We start from the raw sequence: 14173 nt of genomic DNA, 5'->3' as shown, positions 1-14173 counted from the left end.
GGGTTTACGCCATTCTCCTGCCTCAGCCTCCTGAGTAGCTGGGACTACAGGGGCCCGCCACCTCGCCCAGTTAGTTTTTTGTATTTTTTAGTAGAGACGGGGTTTCACCATGTTAGCCAGGATGGTCTGGATCTCCTGACCTCGTGATTTGCCCGTCCCGGCCTCCCCAAGTGCTGGGATTACAGGCCTGAGCCACCGCGCCCGGCCTTTCTTTTGTTTTTAAAATATCAAAGGAGTTCGGTCTTAGAGTTCACAAAAGTTACATGCATTTTCTCTCCCAGTTTGCTACTGTAGTATCTTTTATCAGTCTTGAATGTTAGAATGTTAGTGCTAAAACTAAGGAGCTAGACTGTCATTCAGCCTAGTCCGAGCTGTTCATTTTATACTAACAGAGAGAGAGACATAGAAGTCTCACTGACTTGCACAGTTTACTGCCCACTGACTAGGTCTTGGATAAGGACTTTTTTGTCTTATTCCTAAAAGGTGATTGTGTTCAATTATGTTATGCTCAGAGGTGGAATATTTAATACTGACTTCTATCGCGTAAAAATGAAATAATGGTGATTATGAATGGAGGAAGAAGTCTGTGGGACAGGAAATTTAAAATAAAATTTTAGAGTTAGATAGGTAAGTAGTTTTAGTTTTTCTTGTTTAATTAATTATATAAAGGTAATTGGCAATTGATGAACTTTTTTTTTTTTCTCCATAGACTATGAGAAGAAAAAATCAATACCAAGTTTTGTTGACCGCATCTTTGGTGGTGAACTAACTAGTACGATCATGTGTGATCAATGCAGAACTGTAAGTAGATGTGATGTGTACTGGGTTTATTCACTAATATTCATATAGTAGTTTATCTGTTGTTTATTTCAAAAACAGAAATCTCTACCTTCATAGGATATCTTTTTAAACTATTCAGGCCGGGCGCGGTGGCTCAAGCCTGTAATCCCAGCACTTTGGGAGGCCGAGACGGGCAGATCACGAGGTCAAGAGATCGAGACCATCCTGGCTAACACGGTGAAACCCCGTCTCTACTAAAAAATACAAAAAACTAGCTGGGCGCGGTGGCGGGCGCCTGTAGTCCCAGCTACTCGGGAGGCTGAGGCAGGAGAATGGCGTAAACCCGGGAGGCGGAGCTTGCAGTGAGCTGAGATCGGCCTCAGCACTCCAGCCTGGGCGACAGAGCGAGACTCCGTCTCAAAAATAAAATAAATAAATAAATAAACTATTCAGATGTGCATGGTTCTTTGTGGGAAATGTCAGCACTCCTTAAATCTTGAAGAAGTTAAACATTTTGATTTATTTCCCCCAACCCAAAGTCCTCAATGTTGTGTAATTTTTCATTTCAAATTTTCTTAAGCCTTTGTTTATTTTAAAACCCTCCCCCTGCCCCCCATCCCACAGGGCAGGGAGTATCTTATTATGTAACATTTACAGTATTTACATTTTTACACTATCTTTTTTGATTGGTTAAGGTCTCCTTGGTTCATGAATCTTTCCTTGATTTGTCTCTCCCAGTTTTAGATGATCAGGTAAGACTATTGAGTTTATTTTATTCAAGTAGATATTTTTTCCTGTAAGATTTTATGGGGGGAAGCCCTGTTACTCTTTTTAAGTTTGTATATTACTAGCACATGCAGAAATTTTTCTTAATTTGAGGTAGAATAATTTTTAGGATTTGAATAAAGAACAGGGTAACTACTTTTAAAAACAAGGATGAAAAAAAGATGATGTATTCAGAATTCTGTACAAGTAATTAGTTTGATTGGTTTCTATACAGAGAAGTATTTTCCTTATATTAAAATTAATACTTATTTTTGTTATTTAAGACTAACCACGAATCCCTTGCATACCTAAGTTCATAAATATTAGATAAAGAGTATTATTTCATTTTAATTTGGTTCCTTTTAAGTAGTAGTAGGAAAAAAGAGATGTTGTGAGTATTGGATAAATCATTATTCAACTTTGTATGAATTATGAGACCTTTGGCTTGTTACTTGGCAATTAGTCTCACCAAACTTTATTTTCTCTTTTTCTAAAACTGTCATATGCATGCAAAGAAAGAAAAGAATAAAAAAGAATACACTGTGGTGACTTATATAAATCACTTAGAAAATGTATTTGGAAATGGACATATTTACAGGGTGACACAGCATGTATCTAATAAAATTCATTGTATTTCTATTACACTTGCATGTGGCGTTGCCTTTTGCTGTTTTGTTGGTTTGCTTGTTTTCTCATTATGTGAAGATTGCTTTCTAGTATATGAGATAAATGAATTTTGTCTCGTCTATTTTCAAATATTGTGGAAAATAAAACTAGTATATAATAGAAGTAGAAAAATATTTACATAGCACGGATTTTTTTTACCAAATGGTAGTTGTAAAATTTTGTTTTTGACCTATGTTGTCTATATTTTAAGAGTGGTAAGAAAAGTGTAAATGATAGAAATCTGAAAAAGACAATGGAGGATGAAGATCAAGATAGCGAGGAAGAAAAAGATAATGACAGTTATATAAAAGAGAGAAGTGATATTCCCTCTGGAACAAGTAAGCACTTACAGAAAAAAGCAAAGAAACAAGCCAAAAAGCAAGCCAAGGTGGGTAATTAGTAGGAAAATCATATACTTCTAATTTTATATTTTGAACTGTTGAGTGTGTAGTCTGAATGACATTGGTTAGACATGTCTGTTGTTTTAGATACAGCACTTTCATTTGGCAGTTGCAGAATTTAGCTCATTTAGTATTCTCTGCAGGGAAATTGCTTTGAGTATATGGGAAGAAAATGTCGTGCTTCTTTTTAAAATCCTGCATTGCTTGTAACAAGTATTTGTAGTGAATTTAATTAACTTAATTTTTTAAGTTAATATATTGACACCCACAAATTTGAAAATATATAAAGATAAACAGTAAGTCCCCCTCCCACCACTGTTTTTTTTTTCCCCGCCGCCACCGAGACGGAGTCTTGCTATCACCCAGGCCAGAGTGCAGTGGCATGATCTCTGCTCACTGCAACCTCTATCTCCCAGGTTCAAGCAATTCTCGTGCCTCAGCCTCCTGAGCAGTCAGGACTGCAGGCGCATGCCACCAAGCCTAGCTAATTTTTGTATTTTTAGTAGAGACAGAGTTTCACCATTATTGGCCAGGCTGGTCTCAAACTCCTGACCTCAAGTGATCCGCCCGCCTCGGCCTCCCAAAGTGCTGGGATTACAGGCATGAGCCACTGTGCCTGGCCGACCACCACTTTCCTTTTATGACAAAGATAAACATTTTCGTTTCTTCTTTTACGTATCCTTCTGGAGTTTGTTTTGGAAAATATGAGCAAATACAAATATGCAGTCTTGGTTTTTTCCCCCCTTTCTTACCATACACACCATTCTGGATTGTATTGTTTGTTTATACTTAGATTCTTGGAGTCCTTTCCATTTTAGTATATAAAACTTGTTCATTTTTTTTTTTCTTTTTCTGTGTTTTTTTTGAGATGGAGTCTCGCTTTGTCGCCCAGGCTGGAGTGCAAATGGCGAGATCTTGGCACACTGCCCCCTGGGTTCAAGTGATTCTCCTGCCTCAGCCTCTCAAGTAGCTGGGATTACAGGCATGTGCCACCGTGCCTGGCTAATTTTTGTGTTTTTAGTAAAGACAGATTTCGCCATGATGGTCAAGCTGGTCTCTAACTCCTGACCTCAGATAACCTGCCCGCTTCAGCCTCCCAAAATGCTGGGCTTACAGATGTGAGACTCTGTTCCTGGCCCTTTCTTTCTTCCTTCCTTCCTTTCCTTCCTTTCCTCCTTTCCTTTTCCTTTTCCTTTTCCTTTCCTTTCTTTTCTTTCTTCTTTCTTTCGTTCTTTTCGTTCTTTTCTTTCTTACAGTTGCATGATTCTGTTTTATGGATGTGCCATAATTCATTTAACTATTTCTCTATTGATTTAGGTTGTTTCTAGTCTTTTGCTATAATGGTCAATGCTCTAGTGAATAACCCTACACATATGTCATCTGTAGGGTAAATTTTGAGAAGAGGGATTGCATTTGTAGTTTTGGTTGATACTAATTGTCCTTCACAAAGGTTGCTCCTGACCCTTGACAGCTATGTGTTATCAAACTTCCAGATTTTGATTGGTGTGTTAGATGGAAAATATTATCTCAGTGGAGTTTTATTTTGCATTTATTTTAATATAAATTAGATTAAGCATATTTTTATGTTTCAGAGCCATTTGTGTTTCATTTTCTTTGACGTTTTTGCTTATATTCTTTTCTCATGTTTTATTCATGCATTCCTCTGTTTTTATGGAAACACTTCAGAAAATGTTTGGGTCCCATCCTGTTGGCTGCCCTTCATTCTTCTGGTATTACAGAGTAGCCTCACACAGGTTGTTCTTTCAGTTACAACCAGAAATGCTAACCCCTTTGGGTTTTTAGGCATTTCAGTAACAGGAATCTTGATGAAATGCCTTCTTTTCCTTTCTGTTTGGAAGTAGGTTGCAAGTGGCAAGAGTGATTTAAAGGGAAAAGTTCTTCACTCTCTTCTGTAAGTGTGGCTACCTTGCTTCTTTGTTAACTTCAGGCCATTTTTTTCTCAGAATACTTTTGTCCATTCCTCTGACCAATCTACACTGTACTTGTACATCCTTGAGTTCTTTCAGTTTTTTTTTTTTTTTAATCTCAGTGAAACTTTGACCCAGTAACTCATGTGGATATATTTCTTTCTGTTAGGTGTGCAGTCAGACCCATCATATGGTATAACATTTGACTGCCTGGGTTTAACAGTCTTATTACTCTGCCTGGATTACTTCTCTTAGCACAGAGACCATGTCTTGCGTATTTTTATTTCTGCAATAGGGTGCTTTTTTGATGGTTGGTGATGGTTTATTCCTGATTTCGTTTAAATAACTTTTCTTTCTTTTTTTTTGGGAAGAGTCACTCTGTTGCCCAGGCTGGAGTGCAGTAGTGTGGTCTCGGCTCACTGCAACCCCTACCTCCCATGTTCGAGTGATTCTCTTTTCTCAGTCTCCTGAGTAGCTGGGACAACAGGCACGCACCACCCATGGATGCATTACAGGCATGCCTGGCTAATTTTTGTATTTTTAGTAGAGATGGGGTTTCACCATGTAGGCCAGGCTGGTTTCAAACTCCTCATCTCAAGTGAGACGCCCTCTTCAGCCTCCCAAAGTGTTGGGATTACAGGTGTGAGCCACTGCACCTAGCCTAAATAACTTTTCTTCATAATTTATTTATTTTTTGAGACAGAGTCTTGCTCTGCCACCTAGGCTGGAGTATGGTGTGCATAATCATAGCTCACAGTAATCTTGAATTCCTGGGCTCAAGTGATCCTCCTGCCTCAACCTGCTGAGTAGCTGGGACTACAGGTGCACACCAACGTGCCCAGCTAATTTTTATTTTTATTTTTTTTTAGAGATGGGGTCTCAGTATGTTGCCCAGGCTTGTCCCAGACTCCTCAAGTGGTCTCTTGTGATTCCTCTTGCTTTGACCTTCCACAGTGCTAGGATTACAGGTGTTAGCCACCATGCCCAGCCAATTTCTTCATAATTTATTTGATCCTTGGTAGTAAAGGAACTTTTTAGGATCAGATTGTGAGAGTGAAGTCTTCCTTAGGAAATTATTTTTGATTGACAAGCAACAAAACTGGATATAGTACATGTGTGTGCTTTCTCTTTCTTCCTTTGTCTCTCTTCCTCCTTTTCTCCCTCTCTTTCTTTCTTTTTCTTTCTTTATTTTTTAATACCTTATACTTTTTACCCAGAACCAACGAAGACAACAAAAAATTCAAGGAAAAGTTCTTCATTTAAATGATATTTATACTATTGACCATCCTGAAGATAATGAATATGAAGCTGAAATGTCACTTCAAGGAGAAGTAAATATTAAATCCAACCATATTTCACAAGAGGGTGTTATGCATAAAGAATATTGTGTCAACCAGAAAGATTTGAATGGCCAAGAAAAAATGATAGAAAATGTAACTGACAATCAAAAATCCACAGAGGAAGTCGATATGAAAAATATCAACATGGATAATGATCTGGAGGTTTTAACATCTTTTCCCACTGAATGTACTAGGAATTTAAATGGTGCCTACCTAACGGAAGCGAGCAATGGAGAAGTGGACATTTCCAATGGTTTCAAAAACCTAAATTTGAATGCTGCTCTTCATCCTGATGAAATAAATATAGAGATTCTGAATGATAGTCATACTCCTGGAACAAAGATGTATGAGGTTGTAAATGAAGATCCAGAAACTGCTTTCTGTACTCTTGCAAACAGGGAAGTTTTCAATACTGATGAGTGTTCAATCCAACATTGTTTATATCAATTCACCCGTAACGAGAAACTTCGAGATGCGAATAAACTGCTTTGTGAAGTATGCACACGGAGACAGTGTAATGGACCAAAGGCAAATATGAAAGGTATTTTAATGCTCTCACTGTAAGTAAAATTAATATTCAGGGGCACATTTTGCCCTTCATAGGTAGAGTGCTCCTATTCTAATTGGATCGGGATTTGGATGGCATGAATAAGGGTCCTCTTCTGTGTAGATATTTTAATAGAAGGATGGAAGAAGTAGGACTTTACTGAAGTGGCTAATACGCTATGACATCCCAGCAGCAGTTAAATGGGACAGTTTTCTCCCTGACATCTCTCCCTGTGGGTAAATTATCCCCTTGGAATACAGTCACCACAGCATCCTGACACACAGTGGCCATTTTTTACCACCCTTACCTCCTTTGCACCCAGTATGCCACACTTGAATTTATCAGTGAACTAATGTGACATGCCCAGTGCAAAGCTCCGGGAAGACAGTGCTTTCTTACAGTCTTCCTCAAATGGGAAAAAGAAACATACTGACAATTTCCCTTATCTCCTCACTGCCTTTTTTTTTTTGAGTTTGGGTAAATAGGATGTGGAGGGGCCATGGATTCCTAAAGATTTTTACTAGAATTGTTGAAACATTTTAAAATTCTAAGTAAAATTTTATTTATTTGTATGTAGAGACAAAAAGTAAGGCTGTTTTTGTGTGTGTATGTGTATATATAAATATTATATGTGTGTGTGTGTATACATATAGGTATGTATCAGCTCAGAGACCATATAAGAATAGGCTTACTTTTTGTCTATATATATATATCAGCTCAGAGACCATACATATATATATGTGTGTGGTATGTGTGTGTGTGTGTGTGTGTGTGTATACATATTTTTTTTTTTTTTTTTTTTTTTTGAGACAGAGTCCTGCCCTGTCTCCCAGGCTAAAGTGCAGTGGCCAATCTCAGCTCACTGCAGTCTCTACTTCCCAGGTTCAAGAGATTCTCCTGCCTCAGCCTCCCAAGTAGCTGGGACTACAGGCACCCACCACCACACCTGGCTAATTTTTGTATTTTTAGTAGAGATAGGGTTTCGCCACGTTGGCCAGCCTGGTCTCGAACCCTAACCTCAAGTGATTTGCCCGCCTAGGTCTCCCAAAGTCTTGGGATTACAGGCGTGAGCCATCGCACCCAGCCTAAAAAATATTTTTTATAGGTGAACATTTGCAAAGTATTTGATATGATGGAATATACTAAACTTTGAACCTCATTAACCAAAATATTGTGTCTTTCCACAGTAATTCCACTTTTCTCTTTGATTGTAATCATTCTCAGTTATTACAGTATTTTGATTTCATCAGTAATAATTTATGGACATTTTAATCTCATATAAATACCTATAAAATATCTTTGATTTTGCCTCTTACTCCACAAATTCTACAGTGTTTGTTATCTGGTCCTTCATAGAAAAAGTTTACTGATCCTTGCTTTAGATGTTTGAAATGATTTTATAGCAAACCTGAATGCTGTAGGGGTCTAAAATGATTTTCACCCTGTTAAAAATTTCTTATTTTCTTTAGGTGAAAGGAAGCATGTTTATACCAATGCCAAAAAGCAGATGCTAATTTCTCTTGCTCCTCCTGTTCTTACTCTTCATTTAAAGAGATTTCAGCAGGTACTCCTTGTTACCCAAAATTTGTTTTAAATATGTAACATCTACTTTGTTTATTACCTATTTTATTCAGTACTGTCTCAACATATTACTATGTTTCTTTGGTTTTCTGTTGTTTCTTAACTCTAATGGCAATGAAGTCAGAAAGGGAAAAAAATAGGGGCTAGGCAGAGGCGCATGTGAAGGTGGAGGCACAATCTCCTCAGATTTCGTAGAACTCATGTTCTTCTTTTTAGTAAGATTGGCATCTTACTTTTATTTCAGGTTAAATAAAACAAAAGACTGGTGTATTACATATATCTCATGCTTAGGAATATTAGCTGATCTTTTCTGTTTTGTGTGTGGCATCTTATTTTTATGGACCCTTGATGAAAAGACATTGGTGCCTCAGATTGTCATCATTTTGGTGACCTCATCTTTTCTGGAAAACATTTGCTATAACTGTATAACTTCTAAACTATGTTCCAAATTCCGAAAGTACTTTCAGTATCTTCAGAACGTTTTTCCCCTTGTGGTTGGTATGGGCTTGAATAATTGGATGGGCCTTTATTAGCAATTCACTAAGCTTGGTTCGAGCATGAGGCTGAGAGTGCATGTTTCACAGAAAAGTATTATGCTATCACTGAGTTTTAAGCACTCAGAACCTCTGGTCTAATCTGGCATTTCTGGATGACTGAAGCAGAAACATTGAGAATTTTCTCACAAGAACAGTTTTTTTCTTCTTTTTCTTCTTTTTGAAACAGTCTTGTTCTGTCACGCAGGCTGGTATGCAATGACATGATCATGGCTCACTGAAGCTTTGACCTCCCGGTCTCAAGCAGTCCTCCCACCTCAGACTCTATCGTAGGTGGCTCACCATGTCCAGCTAATTTTTTAATTTTCTTGTAGAGACAGAGTCTCACTGTGTTGCTCAGGCTGGTCTCGAACTCCTGGGCTCAAGTGATCCTCCTGCCTCAGCTTCCCAAAGTGCTGGGATTACAGGCATGTGCCATCGTGCCCAGCTGGGAATAGCTTTCTTAATGTGTTGATGTGTGTTTTTTTGTGTGATACATGTGCACTTAGCAAAAGCAAACCAACTTGGAACCAGTTAGTGGTCAGAAAGAATTGAGTCTCCAAAGAAAATTGAACTAGGACTTAATGTTGATATTCTTTTGGACATCAGAGGGGACTTTGGTTTACTTAACCTGTATTGCTTTTCCAGGAAAAGAAGTCAATCTGTTATACTTCTTTTTTAGGCTGGTTTTAACCTACGCAAAGTTAACAAACACATAAAGTTTCCGGAAATCTTAGATTTGGCTCCTTTTTGCACCCTTAAATGTAAGGTAAGTGAAAGTGATCTTTTTCAGGAAAGTCCTTTAAAGTCAAATCATAGCTTACTTACCTAATGCTCCAGTAGCAACTCACTTAAGTATGAAGTTGATAACAATTATTGAGGAGAGTGGGTCTTTGATCATTGTACCTTTATAATTTGAAGATTAGTGATGAATCATTTTGAAGAATGGGTTATTTCAGTTCAACGTTTAGAATCCCCTTTATTATGGCACACATTGTCTTGTGAGCTGAAGGCATAAAACTAAAGGTGAGCACATCTATTAATGAATAATCTCAGTTTAATGTGGTTGAATATCAAGGCTGGTGAACATAGATCAGGGGTGGTATACACTTAACCCAGCATGTTGGTGGTTCAGGAATGGCTTTGTAAAGTAAACCATGCCTCAACTATATTTAAAGAAGGAGTAAAAGTATGATGAATCAAGATGAAATGAGTTTTGCAGGCAGAAAGAACAGCAGGAGTAAAGGCAACAGTGTCAAATAGGATGGTGAGTGCCAGAGACTGGTAATGTATGTAGTTCTAGAGTTTACAGTACAAGGTATGAGGGAGTTGAGAAATGAAGCCAGAGAAGTGAGATAGGAATGAAGGTTTGGAGGGTTCTCATGGTGTGGAACTTGGACTTCATTAGGTATACAATGGGGAGCCCTGAGGAGTTTAAAGCATTGGGTGGCATGGTCAGATCTGCATGTGACATAGGTTACTTACTGACATATGGAGGCTGGATTTTAGGAGGGAAAGACTAGAGGTGGGGAAATGAGTTAGGTGGCTGTTGCATTAATTCAGCCAGTAGTTGATGAGGGCTTAAAGTTGGGCAGGAGATGGGGAGATAGAAGGACTACTTCAGGAGGTAGAATTAACCAGACTTAATGACTGATTGGCAGTGGAAGGTGAGGCAGATGCCTTTTGTAAGTGGATGCTGAGGGTGTCAGAGAAAGGGTTGAGGATGATTCCTGAGGCCTGGCTTGACGGATGGGAGTGCTGTAAATTGAGGTAGGAAATATAGGGAGAAAAGCAGGTTGAGAAAAGCAGGTAGAAAAAAGATAATAACTTCGGTGTTAGATACATTTGAGTGTCAGATACCTTTGAGAAATTAATGTGCTTAGTCTAGAAAACATTTGGATATACATATCTGAGACCTACAGGCAGAGAGTTTAGGATGGGCCTAGGGCAAAGATTTAGAAATGAGTACATATGTGGTGGTTTAAAATATGAGAAGATGGGATCCCTTATGTATGGTGTCCGAAGAGAGAAAGAGGAGATGGCCAATAACAGGACCCTCCTAAGTATCTGAGTGGAATAGGCAGGGGTAGAAAGTGAGGACGCCACAAAGGATCTCAAAGAATCTCCGTGTTGAAGAATTTGGGGCTGGGCGTGGTGGCGCACGCCTGTAATGCCAACACTTTGGGAGGCCAAGGCAGTTGACTCACTTGAGGTCAGGAGTTCAAGATCAGCCTGGCCAATATGGTGAAACCCTGTCTCTACTGAAAATACAAAAATTAGCCAGGCATGGTGGTGTGCGCCTGTAATCCCAGCTACTTGGGAGGCTGAAGAAGGAGAATCGCTGGAACCCAGGAGGCAGAGCTGTAGTGAGCCGAGATTGCATCACTGCACTCCTGCCTAGGTGACAGAGCAAGAAACTCTCAAAAAAAAAAAAAAAAAAAAAAGGCTGGGCCAGTAGCTGTGAAGGGCATAATGGAAGAGGCAGCTAAGGACAATTTATAAGATTATAGTCACATTGAGGACTATGACAACGTACATGATCATATGTTATAGTTTTGTTTCTTAGCAGTAGCGGCTGTCTGGGTTTGGGGCATGGCAGGTACATTATAGGATTCAGGGTGAGGTTTTGTGATGAATTGGATATGGTGGCAAAGCTGGTGGTGAGTATTGGGAGGATATCATTTGTAAGTGATACATGTGGTTGAAGTTCCCAAATTTTAATATGTATGTAGGAATCATACCTACAAATTTTGATTCTGTAGGTCTGGCATGGGATCAAAAATTCTGCATCTTTAATGTAAACTCTCAGGTGATGCTGATACTAGCTGTTCATGGACCACAGTTTGAATAGTGATGGTCTAGACTACATATGGGGAATTGTAATAGTCAGTTTCCATGCTGCTGATAAAGATATACCCAAGACTGGGCAATTTACAAAAGAAAGAGGTTTATTGGACTTACAGTTCCATATGGCTGGGGAGGCCTCACAATCATGACGGAAGGCAAAGAGGAGCAAGTCACTTTTACATGGATGGCAGCAGGGAAAGCAAGAGCATGTGCAGGGAAACTCCCCCTTATGAAACCATCAGATCTTGTGAGGCTTATTCATTATCAAGAATAAGCATGGGAAAGACCTGCTCCCATGATTCAGTTACCTCCCAACAGGTCCCCCCCACATGTGGGAATTATGGGAGCTACAACTCAAGATGAGATTTGGGTGGGGACACAGCCAAACCATATCAGGAATGAAGCCAAAAGTCTTCATAAGCAAGGAGAATATGAGCATTGGAGATCCTGTTAGGTTAAAGAGTACAGAATAGGTGAGATGAGAGTTGAATAAATAGAAGACTTGTGGACTAAGACTAAAAAGATTTATGTCCCTTGAGCTCAGGAGTTTGAGACCAACCTAGGCAATATGCTGAAACCCCGTCTCTACAAAAAATTAATTTAGCAGATCATGGTGGTGTGCACCTGTAGTCCCAGCTATTCCAGAGGCTGAGGCGGGAGGATCACTTGAGCCCAGGAGGCAGAGGTTGCATTGAGCCGAGATCACACCACTGCACTACAGCCTGGGTGATGGAGTGAGACCCTGTCTCAAAAAGGATTTTATGAAGTTGAAGGATCACTTGAGCCCAGGAGGCAAAGGTTGCATTGAGCCGAGATCACACCACTACACTACAGCCTGGGTGATGGAATGAGACCCTGTCTCAAAAAGGATTTTATGAAGTTGAAGGATCACTTGAGCCCAGGAGGCAAAGGTTGCATTGAGCCGATATCATACCACTGCACTCCAGTCTGGGTGACAGAGTGAGACCCTGTCTCAAAAAACATTTTATGAAGTTGAACAATTCTGAGTGGTAACAAGCCCAGACTCTAGTCCTGGTTGTGGTTGGCTAAAATGGAATGGCATTTAAAGTCCTGTGAGGATCATAGATGGACGGAGAAGTACTAAGTTCTTCAGTGAATGTGGAGGCACAGATTGGGAAGCTGAGTATAGAGACAGTACTACTGAAGGGCAGTGATGCATGTTACGAACTTTTTACATGAGAACATAAATAGTTGTCTGAAAAGTGGCTCCTGGCCCAGAGAATGCCTGTTCCTATTACCAGCCCTATGGCATATGGAGTCCTGAAAGAATAAGCAGACTGTACTCTCTGGTGGGGAAAGTGAACACTTGACAGGTTGAATGTGCTTCTCACCAACTCCCTTGGGGACATTTAAAGATGTAAGGGGTAATTTTTGGCACAACCTAAAATGCTGTCCTCTTCCTGTTCAGGGCTTGTCTTTTAAACAGGGTATTCAGGGTTGTTAATAGCTAGGGTTGTTAAGGTATTTTGGAATTATCCTCAGGCTCCTAAAGAAACTGGCAAGTTGAATTCACTTATTTGGTATCTGAGCCAGGTAACTGCATCAAATGGCCTATGGCTTATGACTTTTCTAGCAGGGGAACGATGGTAAATTTATAATAAAACCAGAAGTGTCTCAGGCTGAGAAGAGGTATGGAGAAGAGTAGACTCAGGAGTGATTTCTGCACTCTCAAAGTAATGGTTAAAGACCCTTTGCATAGTGTAAACTTGCCTTGCCAGTGACATCTGTGTAAACGGAACTAGAACTAACTTTTGGATTCTACTTATTTTTAAAGAATGTTGCAGAAGAAAATACAAGGGTGCTCTATTCCTTATATGGAGTTGTTGAACACAGTGGTACTATGAGGTCGGGGCATTACACTGCCTACGCCAAGGCAAGAACTGCAAATAGTCATCTCTCTAATCTTGTTCTTCATGGTGATATTCCACAAGGTAAGATGTCTTGGAAAATTCAGGCACTCAGCAGATTATGGCAACACCAAAAAGTAATCAACTTGAATCTTTGCATTTATGTTTGATTTTTCATTTCCTCTTGACAGATTTTGAAATGGAATCAAAAGGGCAGTGGTTTCACATCAGCGACACACATGTACAAGCTGTGCCTACAACTAAAGTACTAAACTCACAAGCGTACCTCCTATTTTATGAGAGAATACTGTAATAGTATCAAAAGTACTTTTTCTGGAAACACATTTATGGCTTTTATAATGGCTGAAATAACATTAAAAAAGTAAAGACTAATTAAAATCGTGTTCACTTAACATTAAATACATGCCAGAAGAAATCATGTTTATTTAAATATTGAAGGGAAAAATACCTAAAAATTTACAAAGGTTTTGTATTGTCATGGTGGTTTTAATTCCTGTTTCGTTTCTGGAAAGCAAATCCTGACTGACTTAAGTCCTCTGTGTTTAATGTCTGGGTGATGGATCACAACACATCAATAAACTGACTTACCTAAAATCTTGTTTTATTACTGAGGAGATTTTAACTTCTACTGACTTAGCCTACTAGGTAACACTTTAAAAAATGTGGCTAATGAAGCTTCATCACAAGTCTGTTAATTTTATAAGACGGGCTAATGAAGCTTCATCACAAGTCTGTTAATTTTATAAGAATCTATACTGACAGCAGAATATAAATGGGAGGAATGTTTCTTTATAATCCTGATGCCAGTGTGCATAAGCTGGGGTACATAAGGCCTTACTCTGTATTTGCTCTGTGCCAGTGGTCAACTGATCTGGGACAGATGTAAGACAAACTAG

The 14173-nt window shown here is 39.2% G+C and overlaps 1 protein-coding gene across 2 annotated transcripts in view; it reads left to right on the top strand.

The window, feature by feature from the left end:
- USP16 (ubiquitin specific peptidase 16) overlaps positions 1-13866 on the top strand; it is a 33924-nt gene extending 20058 nt beyond the window's left edge. For both annotated transcript variants that reach the window (XM_011926478.1, XM_011926479.1), the window contains exons 7-14: positions 710-801; positions 1476-1532; positions 2423-2599; positions 5758-6421; positions 7897-7991; positions 9224-9310; positions 13184-13340; positions 13448-13866. In XM_011926478.1, coding sequence (XP_011781868.1) covers positions 710-801; positions 1476-1532; positions 2423-2599; positions 5758-6421; positions 7897-7991; positions 9224-9310; positions 13184-13340; positions 13448-13569 — 1451 coding nt within the window. In that variant the 3' untranslated portion in view covers positions 13570-13866. The remainder of the gene's footprint in view (positions 1-709; positions 802-1475; positions 1533-2422; positions 2600-5757; positions 6422-7896; positions 7992-9223; positions 9311-13183; positions 13341-13447) is intronic.
- The last annotated feature ends 307 nt before the right edge of the window (positions 13867-14173 follow it).

This window comes from Colobus angolensis, unplaced genomic scaffold (assembly GCF_000951035.1).
Source record: "Colobus angolensis palliatus isolate OR3802 unplaced genomic scaffold, Cang.pa_1.0 Scaffold69, whole genome shotgun sequence".
Lineage (NCBI taxonomy): Eukaryota > Metazoa > Chordata > Mammalia > Primates > Cercopithecidae > Colobus > Colobus angolensis.
Note: the sequence above shows the minus strand (reverse complement) of the source record. Positions and strands in the feature narration are given on the sequence as shown.